General features: G+C 48.1%; 1 protein-coding gene across 4 annotated transcripts in view; it reads left to right on the top strand.

Annotated features, from left to right (window-relative positions):
- MAML3 (mastermind like transcriptional coactivator 3) overlaps positions 1–15727 on the top strand; it is a 323572-nt gene that overhangs the window by 302532 nt on the left and 5313 nt on the right. For 2 of the 4 annotated variants that reach the window (XM_064510728.1, XM_026106136.2), the window contains 2 exons: positions 11404–11649; positions 13808–13895. In XM_064510728.1, coding sequence (XP_064366798.1) covers positions 11404–11649; positions 13808–13895 — 334 coding nt within the window. The remainder of the gene's footprint in view (positions 1–11403; positions 11650–13807; positions 13896–15727) is intronic. The other 2 variants (XM_026106137.2, XM_026106138.2) reach the window with 2 other exon arrangements.

Genomic DNA, 15727 nt, shown 5'->3' with positions numbered 1-15727 from the left:
CATAAGGTAAAGGAAATATTTGTCGTTGCCATTAGCTGTGCTTCCATGAAGAGGGCTACAAGCTACTGCTGGCACAGGTTACTTGCTATACAACATAATTTTGACTTCTATTTCTGGGGCATTGGACTTCAAATTTCTAGAATTAAATGCTAAAAGCCCAGTAAATATCTAAGATTCCACCTGTGCAGAAGTTCAAAGGCCTGGTATCTGCCATGGCAGTAATTTGGTCACTTTGTGTGAATTCAGTATCCTTTGTTATTGTATATGGCGATAACCTTTGTGCCCTCAACTTATGAAGCTGAATTACAATTGCCGTGGGAATTGTAACTTAGCATTTCCTGACTTTTTCAGCATACAGCATCTCATCCTAATATTGCATCCTTTGAAAGAAGAGGAGGAGCAAGGGCACACTGAAATTTTGGAGTTCTCACACCTACAGAATATAAAGTGATATATTTAGCTGTATGCAGAAGTTGTGTTAGGAACAGCTTGTGCCTCATTGGGTGGTACTTCTGAGTCTGAGTCGTGGTCTAGGAGTCCCACTGTACTGGGCTCCCTGCAGATGCAGGAAGTAAATATATTTCCTTCCCCCAAATACTTCCAATCTAAGTGTAAGATAAGAGAGAACAGAGGGAGACAAACACATCAGGAAGTACAAGGAAACGAGAGACTGCTGGACATCATGTAGACAGGAATTTCTAGAAATTTCTACAAATGTAACTGTACTGAGGGCAGCATTCAGGATCAGATGTGTATGACTGTGCAGAGCACCTCCCAAAAATGAAGTCCGGGGAGGAGGAAAGCATGAAGACACTTGTACTGGAAATGTAACGTGTGAAAGAGCTGGCCACCCTGGACTGATGGAAAGGGGGGCCAAAGTCTCACTAATGAACACGAGGCGATGCATAAGGTGGGATGTGCTGCAGCTGGGTTGGAAAGGGAGGGAGGGAGCTGCAAAAAGAAAGGGAAGCTAAGACAGGGTTGCAGAGAGAGAGGTGGCACAGTCAAGACAGGCAAAAAAAATGACCTGTGCGGCAGCATTCAGGCTGGCTGCGAGCAGAGTAAGATTGCAACCATGTCAGGGCGCGAGGTGATGAGAGCCTGACTGCGGGATTCGGCAGAGAGGTTTGAGGCAGAGATCACAACCAGGTTATGGGCTGAGTGACAAGCAAGCGACGGCATTGTCCACGGGGACTGAAGAAACAGGAAGGAGGGGAGACCTAGGGAGCAGGATTAGAGCCTACTTTGAGCTTGAGCTGACAGACACCCACAAAATGATAGCAGAGGCAGGGCATGAATTTAGTCGGAGCAGAAGGGAGCTGGCCTGGGACAGAGAGGGAGATCTGTGAGTTGTCAGTGCAAAGAAGGTCCTTGAATTTGTACTGTGAGCGAGATCGCTCCGCCACGAGGGCAGGAGGGGAGGGAGAAGGGGGGCGAGGACAGAGACCCATCGAAGGGTGGGCGGGAGGGTGAGCAGCAGACAACTGGTCAGAATAACGCTGAGTAAACGGCTGAAGTTGTTGGAGTCGGGTGGGAGCACAGGGAAAGCAGGGCTCGATCTCACATAGAGTTTGGTCAGCGGCACTGAAAGGAGCTGACAGGCTATGGCAATGCGGCTGCAGTATTAGTTTAGAGCTTCAGCCAGACAAAGGATATTAGAGAGACTGTGAGATTGGTTTCTGCGACAGGCAAGAAGTGAAAGCCTGTTTGGAAAGGCATCTGTGTTGGAGATGGAGACTAAATTCAGACTAAATCATATAAATCATAGGCAGCACATTCGATAAGCTTAGCGGTGACAGTGAAAAGAGAGATAGGGTGGGAGCTGGAGAGGCACTTGGAGTGAAGGGTTGTTTGGAAAAAAATTTTTTTTGAAAGCACAAAGATAAAGTGTGCTTGTGCTGTGAGGGGAAGGAGCCAGGGGAGAGCAAGGTACAGAGGAGGAGGAGGCAGATGGGGGCAAGGGAGATGAGGAGATGGTACACTGCAAGGTCGCCGGGACAAGTGGAAGGGCTAGGGAGCGGAGACGAGCAACCACGGCAGCGGTGGCTGGGAGGAGAGAGCCGTGGAGGAGGCAAAGGAGAGCAAGCAGAGAGGAGGGAGGGAGGGAAGGAGATCGTGTCTGGCTTTGTTAAGTTTCTCTTGGGAGAAATGAATGTGATTCTGTGCAAAGACCTAACTCTTCCGTGGAGGCCGGAGAAGGCAGGGCTTGAGAAGTGAGTCAAAGGTGGCAAAAAGGCAGCTGGGACTGCTGCGGTGAGGGCTAGGTAGGCTGGGGCAGATGACTTTGTTAGGAAGATGGCAGAATAGGAGTGGGAGAGAAAGGTGAGGTGGGGAAGAAGTGAAAAAAACAAGTTTAAAGCTTAGTTGATAAATAATTGTCTCAGAAGGGGTATTAAGAATATTCAGAAAGCCTCAGAAAGAGTGAATAAGGTCTCGATCAGCAAAGGGAGCTATACCTTAGAGACCTTAGACGTTCAGGGATAAAGTCAGAATTGCCAAAAGCCAAGCTGAGCTAGGCATTGCAAAGGAAATTAAAACAATAGTGAAGCTTTCCTTAGCCATATAAATAAAAGAGAGCTCAAGAGAGACAGGAGGAACCATGCAGTGACGAGCATGTCAAGATTAAAGACAACGTAGGCATAGCCCAAATCAGAATTCCTTGTCTCAGTTTTCATTACGGCTGAAAAGGCTGAATGTCAAAACAAAGACCAGATGGCTAATGGAAACACAAAGACCACATCCAAGGTGGAAGAAAAATCAAAAGAGTTTCAAGTACTGTAACTGGGTGATCTGGGTAGCCTTGATTCAAGGATGTTGAAAGAACTAGCTCATGAAATCCCAAGCCTGGCCATCCCAGTCCTCTCTGCTTATCAGCAGCTATTATTTGAAACCACAGCTAAGCTAACGTGGCTTTGCTGGGCAGCTGCAGCTGAAGACCACTTCCCTCGGTCTTGCCAGCCACCATTTGGAAACATTTGGCTCTTGGTTTTAGGTGGAAATACCACCTGCAGAGAGGCGGCGTTCGTAATAAGCACCACTGTATCTGCTTTGGGGCTTTTATAGCTGGTCAGTCACAATTATCATCTGCTTGAGCCCCCCAGAAAAGCAAGGTGCTGCACGCATGTCGCACAGCCTCCTCCCGTGTTCCTTACGGGCACAGCCCTTGCCTTTGCTGTTCAGTGAGGAGACGGGGAGCAGGAGGAGGTCCTCCCTTCTTCCCGGTCCCTGTGGTGTGTGCTCTTCCTCCCATGGTGGCGTGGCGTGGATGAGGTAGGAAGGCGTCCTAAAGGAACAGTTGCGCTACATGGAGTGTTTGCTTGCAAAGCAGGTTGTGCCGGGAAATACCAGTAAAGATACTGGAGCTTTACTGTGAGCCACAGAGATGTGGCGGGCGCGCTCCCTGAGCCCTTGCTGCATTTCTGTCAGGACGGAAGCCAGAGGCAGAGGCAGAGGCAGAGGCAGAGGCAGTGGCCGTGCAGGGAGGGTGCAGGAGAGGGCCCTGAGGGCAGGCAGAGGCACGGCTACTTTGTGAGAGCCCCAAACCTTTGCACTGAATTTTTGTGTGGATTTTCTGCGTTGGCAGAAGCAACAATGTGGGGCAATTGCAGCCTCTTACCAGTTTTTGAGGTAAGTTGCCTTCTGCATACGGGAAAGAGAGCATATGGCCCAGTGTGTTTATTTCTCAGCCAGGATCCTTTCAGGCTTGGCAAATTACATGCTTCTTGCTGAGGATCAGCGCAAGTGCCAAGTTTGAATTTCTAAAAATGAAAGGGATTTCATTTATCACAGCACAGAGAAAAGGATCTGAAAAAATGGCCTTAAGTGTGAAAAATACCTTTTGTTTATGCTCAAACAAAACAACCGCGGGGAATTTTAACAAAATTTCACCTAGAGTAGAAAAATGCTGCAACCTGGCGCAGGCGCAAGCTGGGGCTGGGCTCTGCAAAATACCTCCGCAACCAGCAGCTTTGTGGGGGCACAGGGTGATAATGTGGTACAGGCTCGGGCCATTAGAGGGAATGGGCCTGCCTGGTAATAGTTCAGCGTTTGCTGCTAGAGGACTCCATTAAAGCATCTTTGCCTGGTACCTGCGCTTTTTCCAGGCTCCACATTTTTTCCGTATGTGCTGGAAGCTTTTCTTTCTCTTATAGCATTTATTTTTATTGTGTCATTTTCCCTTTGTTCCCCCTTTTCATTGGCCCTGTGCAACTGTTTGTTTAAACCATTTGCCTGCTTTCATCTTCCATTTTTCTTCTCTCCCCTTCTCAGGGGCTCTCTAACCGTGATTATGCTTATGCTTTGCATTAGCTTTCCTCCCTTCTGCTCCCGGGTGCGCTCGAAGCAGGCATTGATTAAAGCTAAAACCTTTAGCACTGGAGTTTTTAGAAGGCGCCAGCTTGAGGGTCCAGCGCCCTCCGTGAGCTCTGCCCTCGAGAAAAGCCCTGGTGCAAACTGGTCAAGAGAAGGTGAGACTGACGAGCTGTGTGGATTCACTGCTGCTCCAGCAGTTTGGGTGGCGGCACTAGGAGCTGCCCTCGGTTGCCTTGCGGAGCTGCCAGATCCGCGAGGGGACTGTGCCGGCTCAGCGCTCGGCTCCTCCGGGCCAGCCGGTGGCACGGATGCGAACCCGCGCCGCGTGCAGCCTGTCCCCGCCGGGGCACGGCCGCAGCGACACAGTCACCCCAGCAGGTTCGCCTCGCGCGGCAGCTGCGCAGGCATCCAGTGGTGGCCACAGCCTTCGCACCAGGCTCTGCTTGCATTGGGGCTGTAACTCTTCAAAGCCGATAAGCAGAGTTCATCTTAGTTTTTCACTTCAGAAATATTTGAGGAAACCTCTCCCTATATTTCAGAGATGTATGCAAACAGACTATTTCAGGTTTAATTTGGGCTGATTCTTTTTTCTAAAGCCAATAAAAAATTGCAGTTACAAGCCAGCTAATTATCTGAGATGAAGGACCACTTCCTCCTCCATACTCAGTCCCAACCATTGTACCACTGTGCTCTCCAGCTTGCGACCGGCTGCTGAAACAGAGGATAAACGAAACTGAAAAGCAAGAATGCCTTTCCCCGCAAAGGTCGCTTTCTTGGGGGAGGAGGGAAAACATCAGAGATGCTATGTGTAATAAAGGAAATGCTCCTATTTTAATTATGCTGGTTAAAGTTCAACAGCACTCTGTTAAAATGGTGCATTTCTGAACCCCACCTGTACAATGTGGGGTTTGCAAATCCCAACTCTGGTGCTGAAGCAGAAGTCGGTGCTAACAAACAATAACAGCATTTGGAGGCAGGGTTTCCAGGACCACAAGCCACAGGGTAAAATTACCAACCATTTGGCCTTGCATTCTCCGAGATGAACTTCTGATGGTCTTTAGCTGTTAAATGGCATTAGAAAACGATTTGCTCATTTTAGAGTCTTTCGTTGCATACTTTGTCACCAAAAATAAAGACATTGCTCTCTCTGATGAACAAACAAATACACAGAAATATAGTTTGACGGATGGTATTTGTTCTGTGGAAAGAATAAACTGCATCGAAGACATGGGGAGGAGAGAAGCAGTGGAAGGGAGGTGAAAGGAAAACAAATTGGCTGCATGCAGAGGTCTAGTGTCAAACGTCAGAGGGATCTTGTTCGCTCAGATACCATATGAAAGACCATGGCAACCGGGGGCCCAGAGAGAGCGGAGAGATTTGTAGCCCCTCCCTGAGACTGGATGACAGAGGAAATAGGTGAAGCAATCCGCTTTGCAGAGCCTCTTGGTGGATTCAGAGTTGTAAAACAGCATATTCTATCCCTTCATCCTGCATGTTGGCTCATTGAAGGCGAAAAGAAAAAAAGTCTGAAATGAATGGATTTCTAATTCCCCTCGTCAGTCAGATGGTGCCACTCTGCTAAAGGTGGCTTTGCTTTGGGCTGCCTGATTTAGAGAGAGGGATTAAGATCCCTGCCAGACACAATAAGTAACAACATTACAAAGCATTTATTAGGAATATTTCTGGGAAAATGTAGGAGCATGCTTTTAGCCAGCTCTGAAAACACTGCGTACAGGTGAGGTTTCACTGTGACACAGTATACAGAAACACAGTAATATTTTTCATCCCAGAAATAGGCTGGAGACCCCTCCTTTTCTGAATACACACACAAGCAGTACCTAAGAGCCGCAGGGTAAGGAAGCAGTGTGGTGCAGAAGTGCCAGCTGACTCTGCAGGTGCCGGGGAGCAGCAGGTAGAGCTGTGTTAGAGGTAAGGTCAGATAGTGCTGTTATATCTTGTACATCACAGGCCATTAAATTGCACCACGAAGTTGTGTTTATCCAGAAAGGCTGTCATCTTTGAAGACATCAAAAAATGGAGATCTGCCATTTCTGAGGGGTAATGAAATCATGGTATAAAAATGTGATTCTTGTTTCTGATTTGAATCTGTCTGAGCTTCCAGCCCTTGTATCTGGTTTTGCCTTCTTCACTAGATAAAAGAACTCTTTAAAGCATTTCTTTCCTCGTGAAGGTATTTTTATGTGCCATGGTCAAAGCATCCCTCGGTTTTCTTTGTGGTAAGCTAAATGGATTGAGCTCTTTAAGTCACTCACTGGAAGACACTTGCTGCCTCACATCATTTTTGTGACTTCTTTTTCTGCTCTGATGCTAAAATGTAGACATCTGATTGTATACATTTTTCTAGTATCGTTCTTCTAATGCAATATGCAGGATGAAGTCACCTCCTGGCTTCTATTTGCTATTCCACTCTTTATATATTCAAGGATTGCATTAGTTCACGTACCACAGAACGGCACAGGGAGCTCACATGTGATTGTTTGTCCATTTTGCACACTGAGACGCTGCTTCCCTGGGCGTTTTGGGCAATGCTTGTTCCTAGACGCGCAATACCGGCCTCATTCGCTTGCTGCCAGCGGTTGCACGACGTAACCCCCTTTTCCCTGGGGCCCTGCTCTGCTCCCCTTGCTGCCAGCAGAGCCAGAGCGGGCTCGCGCTCTCCGGTAGCTCTGATGGCAAGCCAGTGCGCAGGGGCTGATGAGCCATCCCGGCCTTTCCCTGCCCGCGCTTACGTGTACCCAGCTGTCCAGGGTATCCTGTACCTTGCAGGGCAGCAGCTGTGGTTGCTCTGCTTGTTCTAAAAGAAAATTGTGTGATTGCTTTTCACTCTAGTTAGGAGAACAAATGACACAGAGAAGGAATAAATCACAGAAGGATGAGGAAGAGGCATGTAAGGTTTGAGATAAGGAGGAAAATACCTTTTCCACCCCCCCCTCCTCTTTTAAAGCTGCTTATGTTTAATGTGTGCCGTACGTACATGCACACCCCTCCTGAGCCCCCGAGGAGGATCCCCTCGTTCCCCTTGATCCCTGGAAATGTGTTTGGAGGACACTGTGCTTCTTTCACTTAACTTAAGGATCAGGTTTTCAACAGAGGTCAGCTCCCATTTAGGCACTAAATAAGCAACTAGATCCCTACAAAAGTTCATCTCACTGGGTGCTCTGCAACTATAAAAACCTGTCCAAACATGTCATGCTGGCCATTTTGGAAAATCAGGCTCTTCTTTGGCTCCGTGAATGGAAGCCTGGCTTTTTCAAAATCTGGCTTTACTCACAGGTGCCGAGTACTTGTTTCTGCCCCTGGGCTATTTTAAAAGCTTGTCCCTCAGCATGCAAAGACAGCAGGGACCCTGGCAGGGTTTGTGCGCTGCCGGGATGCGCTGCTGTTTCTGGGAGACTTAATCGGGTGCAGCATGTGCATTTGAACTGGCTCTGCGGCGCGGTTAAGCCCGGGGAGGAATGCCTTGGCACCGCTCTCGCTTATGCAACTGACCTCGGAGCCGGCCGGGGCTTGGCCTTCCTCTGGGTGAGGACCTTGCAGCAGAGCTGCAGCTCCGCTGTTCCCAGCCGGAGCGCGTGTCTCTATGCCTCTGCCACCGTGGTCAGCACACAGCTACTGGGGAGCGTGCAAGTAGCACACGGTGGCTTGGGTGGTGTTGCAAAGAGCCGGAGTGAAAATAAGAAGTCTTGCTGTACTGTCTTATGAGGTGTAACAGGCTGGTGAGAGACAGGCTGCAAATACACCATGTAATTCCCATTTCAGCATATCTTCTCGCTCTTTTCAGGCACTGCACGTGTACACCCATACAGGGCACCCCCGTATGCCTGTGCGCACACACACAAGCACGGAGCCTCGAGGGAAGGAGACGGGTTGTCCCCTGGCTGCTGACGATCCCCAGAGGCGGCAGCAGCAGCAGCGCCCGGCCACTGGGGTGGCTCTTGGTGAAGAGCTCTGCTCCCACGTTCAAGGAGCACATTCCCATGTGCAGAGACTCTCTCCCTGGGCAGTGCTCCTGGTTTTGGGACACAGGGCCGGTGCTGCTGCCGATGATGTCAGTGGAGCCTTTCATCATTATTCGGGAAGAGCTTTGGCCAGAAGAAGTGGAAAGGAGCAGAAATATTCCAGGCAGGAGGGTGGTGGTGTGGCTTGATGAAGAAAGCCTGGTTTTATATCTGTTACTGAAACTGGAAACAGGAAGTTTCCCCTATGAATAGGTAAACTCTTGTACCTAGAAATGGCTAAACACAACAGCGGAAGTAACACCTTTGTGCTAATCTTCATATTTCCTCCAGCTGTTGCAGAGTGCACCGGATTCACAGCAGCTGGCGGAGCTTCTTTCAAAGCTTTCTTCCTTTTCCAACTCTGGAATTAACTTATAACGTAACGTGATACAGAAGTGAGTGCCTCCTGCGGCATTACCCCTGGGGTGGCTTTTTCCCTCTGCTCCATCTGTGTGTGTGTGTATGTAAGAGCCAGGACAGTAGTTCTGCAATAAGGTTTTTTTGAAGCGGATTCAGTCAGGACTCGGCTGCAGCCCCAAAGGCAGCTGTGCACTGAGGCTTGGTGAGGAAGCTCCTAGTGATGTCACTTCACAGCATGCCCTCTGGCTCCCGATTTTTTTTCCCTTCTCTTTTTCCTTGTAGTGGCTGCAGCAAAGGGCTCCATTATTTGGCAGCGTGGCATTGCTTTTGTCTATAAATGGAAGCAGTTGGCCCGTCTCCCAGTATAACACAAGATAGTCCTGTGCATCAGTTATGCAATCTTTAGCTTGATGACTCCATCAGAGCTAGGGGGAGGAACACGGAGCGGCAGGAAAATACCTTTACAGTGAGCTTTGCTGGAGGGAACTGATGTCGCCCCCCAGCACAGAAAGAGGGAGCTCGCAGACAGGGGTGAGTAAAAGGGCTCAGTTCGAGAGCAGCCGAACGATCATTAGTGGGCTGCATTTCCCTGACACAGGCTGCTTGCAAGCTTTGGCAGCTGCCGCCTTCCCCATGCAGGTGACCCAGCCCTTGCAGTTACAGCACAGCGCCAGTGTTTGACCCATCTGGAAAGGGCAGCGTGAGAGAGGGGTGGCAGAGGAGGTGGAAAGAATAGGGGAGAACAAACTTTCAGACCGGGGCATATGTTGAAAAGAGAAAGAACCTAAATATCTGAGAGCCGCCTTTCAGCAGAGAGCCCTTCAGGGAATATCTGTGCAAAGTAGAGATGTGGACAAATTGTATTTTCTTGTTATTTCCTCAAAAGAGTCCTTGAAAACCTGACCTTCATGCAGAAAGGCTGATCCTAATTTCCCAAGCTACACTCAAACATTGATTTTAACCCTTCCGTTGGTGGGGCTTTGGGGGTCATAAGATCACTTTTCTATACTTTTCCAATCACTCAGTCATTGGCATAACTCAGACCATCCATGAAGCAGAAGAATCTAAACCTCACCCTGGAATGCCTTTTGCAGAGGATCCTAAAGAGATATGGGCCCTTTCCATCAAATTAGTGCTTTTGAATGAGTAACCACCTCTATAAAACAATCCGGAGGCAACGTTAAGACCAGCCCTGCTGAGCAAGTAGCCCTTTGCCGTGCTGGGACAGTGGTTAAGTAGCACAGCAGAGGTTAAGAGCACTTGTATCACCACAAGTCTGTATGTGCTAGTGGCTTTCCAAACACTTGAAGGAAGAAGGTCCTGCTCTGAGGAGCTCCTCTTGCACAGCTTCTTGTCTTACGGGCAGCCAGCTCAGGCCGAGCACAGCGGTGCTCACCTGTCCCTCACCATGGGGAGCCCCAGTGCACCCCAGTCTGCTGCGCGCAGGGCTGGGCGCTGGCCAAGTGCTGAGGCCGGGCATGGGAGGGGGCAGTGCCCAGCGCTGGGTGCAGAGGGCGCCCAGACCGGGCACGGTGCTTGGGGCCGCCTCCCTGCTGAAGGGGGCATGTGGCCCACGAGCTGCCACCGGGAATTGGAGTTTTCCGTGCCAGCCGAGGGGGCGACCTGGAGTCGCTGAGGCTGCCCCGGTGCCTCCGCCGGGGAGAGGGACAACGCTTTTCTTTGTCGCAAGAGGGGGAAAACGTATGGGTGATTAGGAGGTGAGCAGACAGCATCGCGTTAAAAGCAGGCAGAGGAGAAAAGAAAATCCATCATCTGTTTTAGACGAAGGAGAACGCAGGATAAACACCGGGCAAACATGTGCCTCTAACCTACGGCTTTGTAACCACCCCCCCAAATTATGATTACGTTAAGTACGGCCCTGCTGGCCCTCCTTTCCCAGGCGAGGGTCTCTCCCCAGCACCCGCGAGAGGCACCGGGCTCCGTTGTTTGCCTTCCCGCAGCCCTGGGACAGCCTCGCGTTACAGCGGTGTGAACGGTGCCAGAGCGGGTAGCAGGGACCCGGGGTGCTGTCGGCGGGGCGGCCGCCTCGCTGGGCACGGCGCGGCGCGGCGCTGGAGCGGGCACGCGGCTGCTTTTATTTCTCTCCCGTAAGCGCTTCTTTCCAGCAAAACGCCCACGCTTTAGGGCAGCGCCGGATTGCGCGGGGGGCGCCGGGCGGTAATCCCGGGATTACCCCGCTAGTGACCCCCGGGAGGCCTCTGCGCCAAGGCCGCGCAGGGCGGAGGCCCGGAGAGCCCTTCCTCCCCCCCCCCCTCCTCCCCCCCCCGGGGCGGCGCGGGGCGGCGGGCGGGCGGGCAGCGCCACCTGCCGGCGGGCCGCGGCGGGGCTCCGGCCGCTGCGCGGGTTCTCCGCCCAGGCGATGGAGTTTGGCAGAGGGTTGTGTGAAAGTTTTATTACGGAGAAGGGGAAGGAAGCGAAAAAAGGGGGGAAAATCTGGTTTCCATGATGATGGAGAAAAAACTTGGAACAACCTGACTCGAAAGTTACATATCCCTAATAAAATAAACCAAGTACACAACTTAACTATTTCTGATATTAATGAATTGTAAAGTAGCCTAGGTTTTTCCAAAGACACTTACTTTCTCCAAGCTCCCATCCTCGCGCACAGACTCCCTGCTTACTGCTCGTGGTCTGTACTTTCCCTCCCGCGGAGCGCACTGGATAACGGGGCCGTCTCCCTCTCTCTGCGCAGGAGCAGCACCAGGTGGGGTTGTCTCGGACCGCAGGGCCTATGCAGCCCGCCGTCCCGCCGGGCTCCGGCAGCGTGGTCGCGGGCTCCAGCCCTGGGGCTCCCACCTTCCTGGGGAACCAGCCGCAAGCCGCCATCATGAAGCAGATGCTGATTGAGCAGAGGGCCCAGCTCCACGTGATAGAGCAGCAGAAGCAGCAGTTTCTGAGGGAGCAAAGGCAGCAGCAGCAGCAGATCCTAGCAGAGCAGGTATGGTATCTCCATGTCTCAGGCCCTGCAGCACATGCTGGTATGAGAACATGAGTGTGAGGCACAGTGCAGCACCAGCCCTTCCTTTTATTGTTGATAATTCCTCCTCTGTGGCTTATATCATGCTATTTCAGCCACCGTTACCAAAGAAGAGGTATCTGCCTCAGTCTTACCATTAGCTTGGCAAATTTTACCTCTGTTGCCAGCAGGGAGCATGACAGTTGCATGTGGTTTTAGACACTGGAACAGTTAAGCTCTTACCTGTTACCTCCTAATGCTTTTAGCCTGGCAGAAGCAGACTCTGCTACCACAAGAGCTGGTTTTGCTCTCCCCTTCCTCTGATGTCTTGCACTGGCAAAAGCTATGCAGTGATCTGGAACAAAGATTTGACATAGGTTAAAAGTAACCTAGCAAAAAAAAAAAAAAAGTATTTACCCAGATAAATTCCTTCAACTGGTTTATCAGACAGTAGCACAAATGGTTATGTTAGCTCAAGGGAAAGGCAGCATCAAGGCAGGAACTGGAGGCAGAAGTGGGACAAGAGTGAAATCACCGCTTACAGTGGCAGTGTGGAACTGCTGCACTTAGAGTCTCTCACATGGCTCCTGGGGGTCTCAGACCTGGGCAATATGGATGTTAAATTGCCTGGCCTGAATGGTAATGTCCTATGTATGTTTAATCCAGCTGTGGTTTGCAACACAGGAGAAAGTCAGTGGAAAGTCACACCGATCAGTTAATGTAAGCTCATACCTAAGTTAAAACTTGTTGTCCCTTAACTTCCACCCAGAAAATGTTGTGATAGGTCAATAGTTGCTTCGCCTCCCTTGCTGGGGGGATACAGGTTTAAATCTGGGGTCTGTTTTAATTTGAGCTAGAACTTGTTCTTGTTGTGCTACCATTGAAATATTTCTAGTCATCTCTTCTTCTTCCTACAGTCCTCTTGGGAAATGGAAAAAACTCTCCCATAGTGAGCAAGGAGGACACTCCTCGAGATATTCAGGGAAGAGATGCATGAGTAGGGTCAGAGGTGAGCAAGTGCAGAAGAATGAGGATGCAGTAATGCTCTCACATGGGCTAGGCCACTTCGAGTCCATGAACCCACAAGCCAGTCACTGACTTGACTGTGGAAGACAAGCCTAAAAGTGTTGAAGAGCCTCAGGACTGTGCTGTTAAATGTGTTGGACATAGATGAAAAGTGATGGAGTCACAGTCCTCAAGCACCCGGCTTTTCAGGTGCTTTGTGCCTAACAAGGTTCCCTTTATCTTTTTGATAGTTTGTAACAAACATTTTTGAACACAGGGATTTAGTGTTTGCTTCTTTCCCATCTTTGCCATTCCCTTTACCTTGTTATTCAGCCTTGCTTTTGGACACGGCATTTGTACAGTCTGCTGATGAAACAACAGGATATGTCCTTACATTAACTGCTTAGTCAAATATGCCCTAGTCTTTGAAAGCACTGATAGACACACTCTGTTTTTATAATCAACCATTGATTGTGTTTTAAATGCATGAGTATTCGTAGAAAACAATGACAGAAGACCAGCGTGAGCTGGATCAAGGGACGGAAGCATTTTGCCATCACCTGCTCCTCAAATATCATTCAATGAAGCAGAAGAGAAAAAGTGCCTTAATAGCCCTTTTTATTTTGGCTAGAGAATGGTTCTAGGCCACAGCATTGAGTTTGGCATGCACTGTTCCTCGCAGCTGAGCATTTTGAATGCAGAGCTGGACTAAGTCTTGTACCAGGAATACATATCTCTAGACTTGGCAAGACTGGGATAAGAAAAGGGTGTGTGGTTACAGCTGCACTTCAGACCTAGGTGTGCAGTTATCTCCTATTCTTCTCTCTTCTTTCAGTCTGAAGATAGCTAAGTTTGTACTTCAGAGGTCAAGATGAAGAGCTTGTAAGTGAGGAGAGCTGATGTTAGCCTCAGTGCTTATTCCTTTTTGAACCAAAAGGAGACCATGTGCTGCGTAGCCCAAGTGCTCTCAGAAGGACTCTTCAAATGAGTCTGCTTGTCTCTCGAAAACAGCTTGCTAGATAAGAAATACTGCAGTTTTGCTGCAGTACTTTTGTCATCAGCCCCTTTCTTAGCTTGCTAATTAATTAATCATCTCTTTCTCTTCTGCTTTTTTTTTTTCCTCATTCATTTTCAGCAGTTGCAGCAGCAGTCACATTTGCCTCGGCAGCATCTCCAGCAACAGCGGAACCCATATCCAGTGCAACAGGTCAATCAGTTTCAAGGTAAAAGTCAAATTCTTTTTCCCATATTAAAGTCAGCATATGCCCCTAGAGCAGGCATATGAAAGTTCATTCATTTTGTGAAGACCAGGGGTTAAGCAGTGTGCCAGAGCAGGAGGTCAGGCTGTTAGGCACTTGCACATACTACGTATTTTACCAAAGGGTTTTGCCAACTTCTATATATTTAGTTAAGTTTCTAATTTCCTTTCTGCTCCCCTCAGCAAAAGCTGCATTTTTCATTTGTCCATTGTTCTGCCTCTTTGACTTCTGGATTCTGTGAATTTATCTTGTCTGACCCATTCTCATTATATATATTTTTTTTCAGCCAGTGTCTCTCACCCTGTCTTGCTTTTACTCCTCTTCATTCCCCACTTTGTTTAACTTGATGAGCAGGGAATTTCAGAGAGGTCATCTTAATCTGGAGGACTAGGCAGAAGTGTCTGATAAATGTCAGGTATGGGGAAAAACAGTGAAATGTAAGAGATGAAGGTAGAGGGTTTTTTTAAATCAATTCAGAAATGCAAGGATTATTTCAGTATGCTTGCAGATAATTGAAGAAATTACGGGAAAAATTTGGTTTAGGAAAAAAACTTAATTCTGAGCTTTTTAAGTACAAAGCATCAGCTGAATGTCCTCACTAAGCATGGATTCTAAATATACATAGGACTAAGACACACTTGTGCTGTGTATTCCTGATAGTGCCGGGTAACTGCAATAAAAACAAGTGAGGTGAGCATATTGCAGTTCCAGCATCCAGATATTGAAGAGACAGTCAGCTTTTCTGCTGGTTTTTAACAGGGTAGCTCTACAGATCATCTTCTAATTCCTATCTTTGGCAGCATAAATTCTATATGAAATGAAAATGCTCTCAATAATTCATCTGCAAAATCAAAATGTATGTGTGTGCACCATCATACATTAGTTGAGACTCATATGTAAAATTTTCTATATTAAAGCTTTTTTGAAAATATGCCTTCACATCTATTATTTAAAAGAAATGTAGAACAGGGTTTAGGCTAATCTGACCAAGCAAAGAATTCATTTTCATAAATGAGCTAATTTAAATATAAATATTTGATCTGTTTTTCTATTTAGTCACAAGAATGTAATCCAGTGCAGTAGGTTATGAGTAAGTGAGACCAGAAGGTGGCCCAAAACCTTAAAATCTGTTGCATCTCTCTTTTAACTACTTCTTGTCTAACTGCTGTGTCAAACAGTAGCTCACAAAAGTAGTGTGAACTACTTGCTGATAGGGACTCTTCTGGAGGTTTTCAACTGCTGAGTTCAATTCAAAAATAGCTAAAGATACATTAAATACGTTCTTAACATTATTCATATACTTGAGCACTTGCTGGAGTCATTGTAAAAAGTGACATCTTCCAATCATGAAAGAAAGAGGTGATCTAAATTAAAAAGAAGTGCCAATCATTGAGAAAACAGTTTAACTGATAGCATAGGTATAGTAAAAGCTGCCACGACATTTGCCCTGTGCAGCTGAGATCCATATGGTCTCTCTTAATGCTACAAAATGCTTTATTTATCTATATGTTGGAGATTTGACCTGAAAGCATCTTCCAGAAGTTTTACCTGTTGTCGGAGAAAGGAAATGTAGCCATCCACTCTGTTGTATGTGCAAAACTGTATGAATGGCACTTCCTTTATCCATACCCATTTCTCATGGAAACCTACACAATATAATAGCAGGGCCTGGTATGTTATCCGCAGCTGAGGAACAACTGGGGCTGATTTAAGAACATCCTGGTTTTGTTGTGCAGCTTATGACTCTTAAGGAAACTTTTTATATTTACATTTAATAATGTTTGAGCTGGGATTAA

The sequence above is a fragment of the Dromaius novaehollandiae genome, chromosome 4 (genome assembly GCF_036370855.1).
Source record: "Dromaius novaehollandiae isolate bDroNov1 chromosome 4, bDroNov1.hap1, whole genome shotgun sequence".
NCBI classification, from domain to species: Eukaryota; Metazoa; Chordata; class Aves; order Casuariiformes; family Dromaiidae; genus Dromaius; species Dromaius novaehollandiae.
The sequence above is the reverse complement of the archived record's forward strand: the minus strand, read 5'-3'. Positions and strand labels throughout refer to the sequence as shown.